Raw genomic sequence first — 12,155 nt, 5'->3', positions numbered from 1 at the left:
GGAGGGGGACTGTGTTAGAGATACACTGGCTGTCAGTGCAGAACTGTTTCGTCTTGGGAGCTCTTGGTGAGAGTGGTTTTTATTGGAAGTGATGCACATCCACACACACTGCTCATTTCCTGCTTCAGCACTTGAATTGTTCTGCAGTGGATTTAATTGCACTGCTTCCTCCTAGCTTCTTACTGCTATCCTACAGTCAGCTGGTTCACAGCTGAGGAATCCTTTATTCTTATTATGTGTGTCACTGTTCCACAGTCAGCTGCAGAGGATGCACCTGGAGTGCTTCTTCAGAAGTACTTGTGTTGTAAATGCATGAAATTTCATATGACTCTGATGGACTGGTGCACTCTGCATTTCCACATGGATCTGTTCTAAGGTTCTGTACTTAACAGCTCTCCTGTGAGAAAAGCAGCTTCTATTCCCTTAATTCCCAGAGCCACAACTGATGCTATTCTTGAGATAGCATCAGTTATTACTTGCATAAGTAACATGCATCTGTCTTTACAGCTTCTGGGTCTTAATTACTCATTCAGGCTTGTGGAAGAGTCAAGAATTAACCCTGGATTTTGTGAGGTCTTTGGCTTTTGGCCCTCATGAAGGACATTGGTAGGTAAAGCAGTGGCAGAGATGACATAAAATGACCACGAGTACTTGGTTCTGTCAAAGTATGTTAAAGCTGTCTCTTGAGCCAGACAATTGCCTGTAAAGAAACCACCTATCATTGTGTCCACGTTTTCACTTCTATTCTCACCAACCCCCCTGAGTGTTACAGTGGCCTTCTGTGAGGGTGCTGAGGCACTGGAACAGGTTTCCCAAGGAAGCTGGGAATGCTCCATCACTGGAAGTGTTCAAGGCCAGGCTGGATGGAGGTCTGAGCAGCTGGGTCTAGTGAAAGGCAGGGGGATTGGAACAACATGCTTTAAGGTCCCTTCCAACCCAAACCAGTCTGTGATTCCACAATCTTGGCATGCTTGGTGGAGGAAGCTGATGACATGACTGTAACAATGAACGAAGTAGTTTAGTGTTGTTAATGTAACAGAGGCACTCTGGAATTTCCTGGTAACAATGGAGAGTGGATATTAAGTGGCACTTAAGTGACACCAATTAACAGCATCTTTCACAAAAATCAGTCCCCCCCTCTTTAGCACCACTATTTGCAGTGACAAGGCATTGCTCTACAAAGAACAAGTGCACAATATGGCTGTAGCAATTAAGACAAATTCTATTTTAGATTTTTTTTCAAAGCTTAATGATGGTACCTTATATTTACAAATCAAAACATTCACCTTACTATGTGGTGTCCAACTAATCTGGCACAGGACTGAACATATCCTAAAAATGTTTGTCAGCAGTCTCAAGGATCTGCTACAGTAAGTCTAAGATGTAATAAGACAGAACAGAATTAGTTTAAGTAATAAATGTTTAATCAAAGAATTTTACATATTATTAACAGCATTCATTTGGCCAAACATCTACATGGTTGTAGTATCCTACTTGTATATAAAGTGGGAATGTATCAAGTATAGACTATGAAAGTGCAAGTAACAATTCAAGGTTAGAGTAATTTTTTACATTATAAAATTAACAGGTTTACAAAATAGTCTTGCCAAACTTTTATTTTTGAATTGTAAAGTCAATGACTATGGTGTTAAAATAAGTACCAAGAAAATACAAATTTAATAGGCTAATTTCATGCTCATAAGAGTAACACGGAAACAATGGATATACTGCACAACCTAACCAAGTTACAAAAAACCAGAACCCACAAACTTCACTATCTTCACAGAGAGCACTCTTACATATCTTACTGCAACTTTGCAAGACATCTCAATGCAATACACAATCTTTTTGTGAGAATCTTTCTATTCAGAAATTACCATTCAAGGAAGCTATGTGAGTTAACTTTAAGACCAATTCATGATGACAGTTCATGAAGAACCATTTTAGTTGAAGGACTTTATACCTAGAGGTATTTTTCAAAGGCTCAATAATATGTCAGGACTAGGGTGGATAGGGGAAAAGTTGGAAGATTATTTAGACTATTCTAATTCATTCTCTCTAAAGATGGTTGAAAAATGGACAAGGTTTTTATGGGGTAAGGGTGAAATATTCTTATTTCATTTTTTACTAATATGAACCTCATAACTTCAAGGTTCCAAAGCTGGTTTGCATGAATTAGTTACCAAAACACTCACTTGAACTCACAGTAATCAATACATAAACTTTGCTATCATGACTTGCCTATACACACTCAGTAGTAATAAACTTTTATATCATATCAACAAATCTCTGGTAACAGTTAAGCAAAACTTAAAATGGAGTGTATGTAATTTGCTCATGTTATGAAAAGTTTTGATTATATGTAATTAAAACAGCCATTTGAACAACTTATTCTAGTTGTAATTACATACTGTACCATTGTATCTCACTAACTGTAGATTGATGCTTTTAAGCAAATCTAAAACCAGTATTTTTGTTTTTCACGGTACAACAACTAGGAAAAGGTTTTTTTGTGGTTTGGTTTTTTTTTTTTTCAATTTTTTTTTCTTACACTAAACAGTAATCACACAGCAAATGAATATTGTGCAATTGAACAAATACCTAGTAGTGTTTTGTATATGCAAAAACACTGACTGAACGTTTAGTTATTTACTGTAAAGGCAAGGCCATGGGTGGTTTTATGGAGGTCTTTGCAATTAATAGCATAGTTACTCCAGAACAAACACTGAATTTGAATTACTTGTTTAACTGTGGCAACTATCCAGTTGGGTTAGGCAAAGGCACCGTAACATGTTGAGCAGGATGTGTTATCTGAACTTTTAATTGTGGGACTGGCTAATATATGAAAATTCTGTATTCCTATATTTTTATAAAATGTTATCATTAAAAGTAATTGCACTATTAGTGCATAAAATGCTTTGTAGAATTATGAAAACAAAGAACTATGATTGCACTTCCATTAAAGTGTCTCTTAAAATACAGCATAGCTATTGCTAACTCACTGTATTTTAATATTTAAAATAACTGTTTAACAGCAGCATTAGGTTTTATTAACTTAAGATACAGGCTACATTTAATTAAATGCAGTCACCATGGCAACATATGCCAGTTAAATTTAGAGAAGCAATGCTACCCAGTGGTTTCTTTCACTGCTATGAATTGTGGGATTAGTTGGATAGAGTAACACTGCACTGTTTCATTAGGCTACTGCCAGTTAACTTTTCACAGTTTGGCACATTTGGACTGTAAATAGACATGAAAAAATCTTTGATTTTAAAGGGAAAGAATATCCCTAAAACTTGTTCCTGGAGCAGTACTACAGAGAAGCATTAAATACCTCCGTTCACACTGCTAACAAAAATGAAAAATGAGTAAGGAAAAATTATGGAAAAGAAAACCAAAATGCAAATGAACTGCTAGATGTTATTTTGGTGAAATAATGAGTTCTAAAAATTGGAATAAACTATTTCTTAGGAAAACCAACCAAAATAATCAGTGTAAGCCTTTAATCCGTAGTTTCAAGTCAAGGATCATCAACCTAAGGCTAAACAGATGCTGCATTGTATTAGGAATGTGGAATACAACCTACTTATTCCTTTCTCTTGAGAGCAAAAAGGCAAATACTACCTAATTAAATGCAAAGGATATTCCTTGAAAGGTTCACATTATTATGAAGAACTACAATTCAAGAGAACTCCTAAATATCCGTTGTTACGTCAGTGGTTACAACTGAGCTGCAATTATGTGGATCAAAGCCTCCATAATGCTTACTCCACATACTGTACCATCTGTCACCGCCATTCTTTTACTCCAGATTTAGTTTTTATTCATACCAGATGCACATGTTCAGTCCATTCCTTTGAGGTTTGAGGAGTCTGACTTGAACTCTCTCCTGAAGCATCTAGGGTGCTTGTTACCTCCCTGTTATTATCGCCAATTTGTGATACTGTTTCATTTGGAATAACGTTTTCTTCAGAAGTGCTTTCCTCTGTTTGGGTTCCTCTGCCTTCGTTTTTGAGTGCATCCTCAAACAGTGCGTGCTCTTCCTGAGGCTCCAGCCCTGTGTCTGTAAGATTTGGTTGCCCTGCTGACCCATCTTCAGTACTGGGTTGCTGTAACTCCTCATCTGTTTCCGTACTTGTTGAGGGGATCAGAGCAATACTCTGTGGGTTCATGTCATGAAACCAGGCCATAATATTTCCAAGTAGATTTTCATTGGTATTGGGATCTTGACTGCTGGAATCAGCATCGCTTGATGTTGAGTATAATCCGCTTCTTGTCTCGCTGCAGGGGTGTGAATGAAGACGATCGGCTGAGAAGGGATCATTGCCTGCACCCAGTCTCATCAGACTGTCACCGAGTTCCAGCAGCTCAGAGCTGCTCAAAGCACCCCTTGGGTTGTCTATACTTATGGGAGCTGAGTCCAGTCTTGTAGGCAAAGAGGTACCTATTGCTCCTAAAGATGCCTCATTATTTAGAAAGTCTCTAGTTTCTTCATCTATGGCCAAGCCAGATTCTTGTAATGACAGCTGAATAGCTAGTAGGATGTTTGGGTCATCTTCATCCAGAGAACTCAGAGCCTGTGGAAATACATAAGGTTGTTCTCAGCATAAAACTTGCATCTTGTTACATATTTTGGATGAAAAGTAATTTTGGCTCAAATCTGAAATTCATTCATTATTCCTACATGTCCTTTATCAGAATCAATTTTTACCAACAGAGCTGACAACACAATTTAAAAGGTGACTATTGTCATGTCAGTGACTGTTTAGCAGTTCTTACCGGTGTGAATGTGTAATTTATTGTCCTAGATTCTCCCTTTCTCATTGAAGAATTAAGAAAATTTGCAGAGACAAAATGACACAGAAAGGCAGAGCAGAAGAGAGGAAGCAAAGCAGAGAGAATGGAGAAGAGATTAGGGGAGATACCTGAAGAGAATCCTGGTTTTCAGAGCGACTGACAGGGGTATAGTCATGAAGCGAAGAGCTGTGCAGAATACCCATAGAAGCTGAACTCACCATGGAGGTGCCATGTCTTCTACTGCTGCCACCCTCCTGAGTGTCTGTTTGGGTAATCAAAACAAGAGCGGTTGAAGAACCAGCGAGGAAGCCCCCTCCACTATTATTTACTGACAGAATCTCTCCCTTCCTTTTGGATTCTAGTTGTGTAATTTTACTCCTTTATTCACTCTGAATGAAATAATCCAAACCACTCCTGCCACAGCAGCTCTTATACAGTGGTAAAACGCCAATCCCACTGTTTTAGGAGTGACTGCCTGGCTCATTTGCGCCTTTCTGCCCTCAATACCCTTCTCTGTGAAAGGATGGGCTATGCCATTGGGAGCATGGGCAGAAGGGGCAAAGTGCTCCTAAGGCAGATACATGATTTATGGAAAGCTCTGAAAATGACTGCATGTGGACACAAATACAGAATGCATTTACAGGTGGATTACAAACCATGTTTGCCCATTTCTCTGTTCTTGGAAAGACAAAACCTCAACTGTAATGTTAACATTACACTGTAATAACTTTTACTGTAAAAGTACACCACAATTAAGAGTAGAGTCATTAATGAATAGTTCAGCAATTACTGACATCGCTGTTTTCTTGAAACAACCAACAAAAAATAGAAGTAAGATGCTGTTTCCAGAAAAAACTGCTCTGTAATAAAAATAAATGTAGATCTTTTGACTTTGGAAAACAGGATTTTCCACTCCAAAACTCAAAATGTGATAGACTGAGATAAAATAATATTCTCTTGCGTGCTTTAACAGTGCGCACTGGCCATCACTACTATATCCAAGTTTTCAATCAAAATCTAGTCCTTGAACTAACAAGATGGTTTTGCATTTTATTTGTAATAGGGAAGAACCAAAGTTCACAAAAATTTTGACTACTTTTTCTAAAATAAACGATGCATGTGATCCTTTTCCTGAATAAAGGATTTCTCCTTTTGGTTTTAAAGAACAAGCTATGTGTTAAGTTCCTGAGACACAGCAGTGAGAGTTTGTGCAGCGTGGCTAAGAGACTGAGCACACAAACTGGCAGCTCTGCAGAAACAGTGTCACAGTAAGATTTGGATTCAAGCTATTTGTGTACCTTCGCTAAGGTTCTGGCAGAACTGAGCCAGCCCAGACAGACAAGTCACAGAGAGACCTTACGGGGCTGCGCTACCAGCCATAGCCCTGCTCGGAAGAGCAGCACTCTGCAAGTCACAGCTCAGGCCAGTTTCTTTCCTGGCTGCCTTTTGGAATACAGCAGTTTTGGAATACAGCCTTGTGACTCTCCTCCACAGACCTGTAGACTCTACACGCTATGCACAACTGGTTCTTTTCATTAGTGTATAAGAGCTGGTGTATGTACGAGTGACCTTCAGAATTTCCTCAGTAAAGCAAACCTGCGCTGGACAGCTGAGGAGTTGTTAGTGGGAAGATCAATGCATTTCTCTTTATGAACAGCAGCAGCCACAGTGAAACCAACAACACTTCTAAGATCACATAAAAAAACTGCAGAGACAAGCCTTTATGTTGTATCCTGGAAAATACAGCAATGTATTTGAAACTTCTTTAAAGTGTATCCACAGAAGAACAAACACTGTAGTCACTACCAGCAATTTCTGAAGCAGGAGGAGAAAAAAGGCAGCTCCAGACAGGTCCGTACCTAATGTACTCTCACTGGGGTCATCAGGGTCTGGAGTATTACTCAGCAGACTGTGCATGTCTCCACGTCGACGCTGTCTGTGCCTCCTCCGATACTGAAATTCAGCATATTCCTGCATAAACCAAAGGTTACAAAACACAGGGCAGCATGCAGTACTATTTTTCTGAGTAACAAGCACCACATTTTTGTAAAAAATATGTGATTTTATATGTTTATTATAAAATCACCCGCTTTCAGAAAAATGAATTGCAAGTTGGATCATGCAACGCTTAACATAAATAACAAAAAAATCCAAGGTAATCCTAAATCTATAAAACAATGAATTAGCAAAAAACAAACAAACAAAAAAACAACAACTAGATGTACTACTACCAACATTTTAATACTTGCAATCTCCTTTTTTAACAATTCCAAGAACACATTTCTTGTTTAAAATCTTTGATGCCAAACTTTATATATGCACATATTGACACACTTTTTAATAAATGCATACCCAGTGATTTTAGAACATAAAAACAATTAATGTAAATTAGACCAATAGATTATCTCAGAATCTCTGCTGCCAGCAATTGTCAGTACAAAATAACCTTCAAAAGACTACAGAAAGCTGGCAGACATGCCCTGGGACTTGATACACTTTTCCCAGCCTCCAGGACACTATGGCTCCAGAACTTCTTAAGCCACATCTGACACTCTTCTACTGGACAGTCTGATGGATTTTTATTCCATGAATTACAAGTCTCCTCTAGTTTTGCTTAACTCAGGCTGCTAATGAGCCATACCATACAGATTTGAACTCCTGCAGCCTGTATTTTCTCATACTGTGTGTACTTAGTTCATATAGCATTTATGGAAAAGACTCTTGACCACATCAAGCTAACATCCCAAGGGTTAATTATCTTAATACTTAGATACAATTTGCCTATCTTTCCTAATATGAAGGAACTAATTTTATGCTTGAAAGGAAATTTCCAGGTATCTTTTCTGGTATGTCCAACTGACACTGAACCTGACTGTGTAGGTAGCACCTTGTGTTAATTTCAGTTATTCATTCACACAAGGCAGTAAAACTATGCTCACAGGTACTTGCTCTTCTCTTTAGAAAAGAATACTGTACTTTATTTCTGTGAGGTCCAAGTAGGGAAATCTGATCCAAAGGATTCATTTGGCAAAATGAATTGGGAAAGGTAACAGTACCATTAGCTTTCCTTTCCTATATTAACTCTTCATCATCATCATCTAAAGTACCTAAAACTTAAATCCAGAAGTGTTATTTCTCTTACACAATAACCTTATTAATGTAGATGGTATCATGAGAGTATGTTTTTTCCATGAACTTTCTCAGACCAAAGACATATGCAAGACAAAAAGAATAGTCACAAAATTGTGAGTATGGGCAGATTTTTATCCATGAAAATTGTAAGAACATCAAGAAGTAGCTTTACTGGCCCAGAGAACAGGTCCATTTAGCCCAATATTCTGTCTTTGACAGCAGTTAGTAGTATACGCTTGTTAGTCTATGGAACACCATAAAGAAACAAGGAAAACATGAAGTGATTCTTCTCTAAAATATTCTTCCAGCTTTTAGGGATCTCAGGGGTTTTCTAAATGCAAGGTGGTGCCTCAAACAACAGAAAATCAAACCTTGATATAGAACGGTATAACTGAATTATTTAAAAAATACATATCATTTTGAACCAGAAAAGGAATCACGGGAAGTGATCACTGAACACAAAGATTTATTCATCATACCAGATCTTAGCAATCATTTGTTTGCAATAAAATAATATATTTTACCAATAGCCATTTAATTTTTGGTTGCTTATTGACCTTTAGAAAGAGATCTTAATTACCACTTACGAAACCTTATTTCTTATTATATAGAACAATTTTCTACATTGAGCAAAAGAGGTTTTAATTTTGTTGGGTAGGAACATCTTGATTTCACATCATGTTCTACAACAACCAGCATTCCTTGCTAAAACCAGTTAAGATTTCATTTTCTATAATAATCTGCTATGCACAGTCATTCTACTATTTATCAGTAAAAGTACAGCTTTACATAAAATACTTTGCAGTGAAATTCACTAAAATAAACAAAGATGACCATTATTAATTCTACAAAATTCCTTTAGCATAGGTGGTTGCAAGTATTCGTGATGGCTACATAGCAAAGAAACCAACTTGCATCACACAGTGCCACATTTAGGCAAATCATAAAAACTCATAAGCAGATCATCTAAGCACAGCTGCAATTGAACCTACTGCTAAACAGCTTTTTAACACATTTCTTACCAGCTTCTTCTCATAACCAGTTCCGTTGATGATACAGTAAGATCACAATGAGTTTGATGTTATCAGATGTGGGATTATTTCAAAAGAACTAAAGGAACTGGACAGGAGAAGCAGCTGATTTTTTGTAGAGAAGCGAGCCATGTTCTCACCAGCGTGATGCTCACCAACAATAGCAAAGGAAATATATAGAAAAAGTACATGGAGTTTTCTAGGATGTTTAAAAATGACTAGCTAGAAAGAAAACAGCAAACAAGGAAATGTTGAAATCAAGTTTCCTTCCTGACTGAATGCTTTAATCTAATGTTCTCAAAACATTAAATAAAAATTAAGATGATAAGGGAAAGCTTTACAGGAAGCTTCTCATTTTTTTAGAGCAGAGTCTCAAAAACTACTTACTCTTTCCCATATAAAGATCGTAGAATATTAATTTTTTTTAAAAAGTAGCAGAAATTAATGGCATTTGACATTCAAAAATAACCTACATAATTTCATACATTTATTACTTTAAGGTTCTCCAGTGCACAGACAACAGTTTATATTCCATTTTAAAACTGGTTATGTACTTAGAAAATGATGAATGCAAAGTAAGTGTGTCTAATGCCACCTTAGATAACTACATCCATATTAGAGGCATTGTTTAGAGTCATTGCACAATTAGCTACGAATATATTTCCTTCTATTGTGAAATAAATGAAATGGAAAGCTTAACCAACTTGAAATGCTTTGACTCAAGATAAGGAAGCTTGTCATGCAGATTGTGATCATACCTGTGTTTCTAGCATATGCAGAACTAAATTTTAAAAAATTAAAAAGAAATAGTTTACCTCGGGGGATGCAAATCCTAAATACTCCCAATCCCATGTTCCACCAGCAAAGCTATAAAATGGAAAGATATACCATCAAATTTAGAAGTAGAACAAATTTGAACAACCTCCAGAGCTTCAAAACCTATTGAAATCTGAAAACTAGTGCGATTGTAGCTCTCTAAACTTAACAAGTCTTCCCTTTTAATTCTTGACTCAAAATTAATTTTGAAACCCTACAGTTAAATGGTCGACTATTCCAGAACTGCCTGATCTGTTTAGCAAATACTTAAGAGATTTTTGAAGTGTACCAGGGATTTAGTGACAATCTTTATGGAAGAAAGTGAAATGGAAATCATGACATTTAATTGTTAACATATCACAAATGGGGAAGCAATTTAGGTTGCAACACACAGAGCAGTGATCCTCAAAAAGAAAAATACGTTTTTCCCCAAAGGCTGTAATTCCACAAGGATCAAACGTCCAAGAAAATATCACTATCACAGTGATTTACAGCCACCACACTCAGCATCTACCTCATAGTCAGAGAACAGCAGTGGATTCACCCACTTTGGCAGCTATCAAATGAACTTTTTCTGATTTGTGCAGTGTTTTGGGTGGATTACCTGCGCCTGGGTGCTTCTGGAGAGTCTGCAGGAGCAACACCACGGGCCACAGAGGCCAGGAACTCCTGTCGCTTTTGCTGCACAAGACAAGCTGCTCGGATGATTTTGTGGCGAGGCGTCCGAAGGTAAGGCCTGTTCACTTTCTGTGCAAGGTCTTCAGTGACCATTTCTAGGTCTGTCTGCAATAGTTAACAATACAGAAAAAACAGTTTTACAGGCCCACTCAAATCAGGAAGAACTGTTCTCAATAAATACTGAGCAGAATGATATCCATTTTCCTGAAAATACCTTATGAAATACCAAAATACCCCAAAATATCTGCCCCAGAGCCTACACTTTTACTGACCTACATTCTGTCCTCCAGCTTGGAGCAGGATTTCCCTGCACTCTGAAATATTGAGCATCCTCAAGAGACCTAAGGGACAGGAAAGGAGGCAGCAGTCCCAGGTATTCCCCCAATTTTGCCTCCTCTCAGATGTCAGGCACATCAGAAGGGAAAGAAAGAAAAGAGAAACTAGAGAAGGAGATGAAGGCTGAAGGTAAAATGTTACCATCAGAAAGCAGATTAACAGGAAATTTTCTAATTTTCCCCTTCCATCTGTCCCTATTCTTTTCCTTTGCAAAGTGATATAAAAAAATATGCTACTTTTCCAAACTTGGTTATAAATACAAAATAGGTATGTCAGTTTTTTACTACAAAAACGGCAAAAAGACACTAATAACTAATATAAAAAAAAAAAGTCCCATTAGGAAAGTAAAATATATCCATGTATTACCTGCATAAGTTCAAATATTTCTTTCTTTGTGCTTTTAGGCTCCAAAAAGAATCCATATGGATAAGAACACTTAAGAATGCGGCGAGTTTTTAGAAGCTCTTGCACTGCATCTTCAATGAATGTGGTATCAGGACAGCCTCCCTCAGCTGCAATATGAAACAAGCATTGGGAAAGTATTTTCCTGCTGATGTCAGCATTACTTTTGTGCATATCAGTTAAATATTTTGCAAGTAAAGAGCAGCAAATTCTCAGTGACTGCACAGTGTTCTTACTAAAAGAAATAAGCACAGAACATTAGCTTCAACCTTACTAATGCTACTTCCTTCTTGAGGCTTTGGAATAGGCAAGATTCACTGTACTTTTAACTTTCATCCAATGTTTACAAATTCTAGTACTGGAGAGTACACAGCAGACTGATGTGAGCTCTATCCAAAAAAGAACAGTTTAGCCATATCAGTGTTGATGTGATTTCAAATCAAAGACATAGATCACAGCACTTACTTCCACTTAGAGCTCTACTCAACTGCTCCATCTTTTCTTTGGCTGTTTTTAGAAGGCGCTGTTCTAACTGGAAAAAGAAAATAAATAAAGTACAATTAGATAATTATTTTTCGATTAATAAAACAGAAACAAACATCAGTAAAAATGGGCTGACCCATACCTGGTAGCTAAGTTCATGGTTCTTAAATCTTGTATAATAGTGCATAAACCTATCAAGCTCTTGAAATCTTCTATGCTTCTTTTCAGCCTGGAAAATAATGGGGAAACAAAAGAAATCAAAATAAATATTATCATTTAATACAACAATCACCATTAGATATAATTAGATAATGAACTGTTTCTATTCAGGCTATATATAAAGTATTGTACACAATGCTGAGTGCCACGTAAGAGACACTCACAAGGCTGCACATACTGCAGCCAAAGAATTGATACACTGTCAGTGCCTGCTATTTAAAGCAACTTTCCAAAAGCCAGAATTAAGGCATGTCTTCT

The 12,155-nt window shown here is 37.2% G+C and overlaps 1 protein-coding gene across 4 annotated transcripts in view; it reads right to left on the bottom strand.

Annotated features, from left to right (window-relative positions):
- Nucleotides 1-1,406: 1,406 nt before the first annotated feature.
- The window catches only part of ANKIB1 (ankyrin repeat and IBR domain containing 1), an 89,703-nt gene continuing 78,954 nt past the window's right edge, over nucleotides 1,407-12,155 (bottom strand). For 2 of the 4 annotated variants that reach the window (XM_069006803.1, XM_069006805.1), the window contains exons 13-20: nucleotides 11,821-11,907; nucleotides 11,661-11,727; nucleotides 11,160-11,305; nucleotides 10,384-10,562; nucleotides 9,779-9,830; nucleotides 6,660-6,771; nucleotides 4,929-5,062; nucleotides 1,407-4,580 (exon numbers count right to left, since the gene is read on the bottom strand). In XM_069006803.1, the coding sequence (XP_068862904.1) occupies nucleotides 3,828-4,580; nucleotides 4,929-5,062; nucleotides 6,660-6,771; nucleotides 9,779-9,830; nucleotides 10,384-10,562; nucleotides 11,160-11,305; nucleotides 11,661-11,727; nucleotides 11,821-11,907 (1,530 nt within the window). In that variant the 3' untranslated portion in view covers nucleotides 1,407-3,827. The remainder of the gene's footprint in view (nucleotides 4,581-4,928; nucleotides 5,063-6,659; nucleotides 6,772-9,778; nucleotides 9,831-10,383; nucleotides 10,563-11,159; nucleotides 11,306-11,660; nucleotides 11,728-11,820; nucleotides 11,908-12,155) is intronic. The other 2 variants (XM_069006807.1, XM_069006806.1) reach the window with 2 other exon arrangements.

Source organism: Aphelocoma coerulescens, chromosome 2 (genome assembly GCF_041296385.1).
Source record: "Aphelocoma coerulescens isolate FSJ_1873_10779 chromosome 2, UR_Acoe_1.0, whole genome shotgun sequence".
In the NCBI taxonomy this organism is placed as follows: Eukaryota; Metazoa; Chordata; class Aves; order Passeriformes; family Corvidae; genus Aphelocoma; species Aphelocoma coerulescens.
Note: the sequence above shows the minus strand (reverse complement) of the source record. Positions and strands in the feature narration are given on the sequence as shown.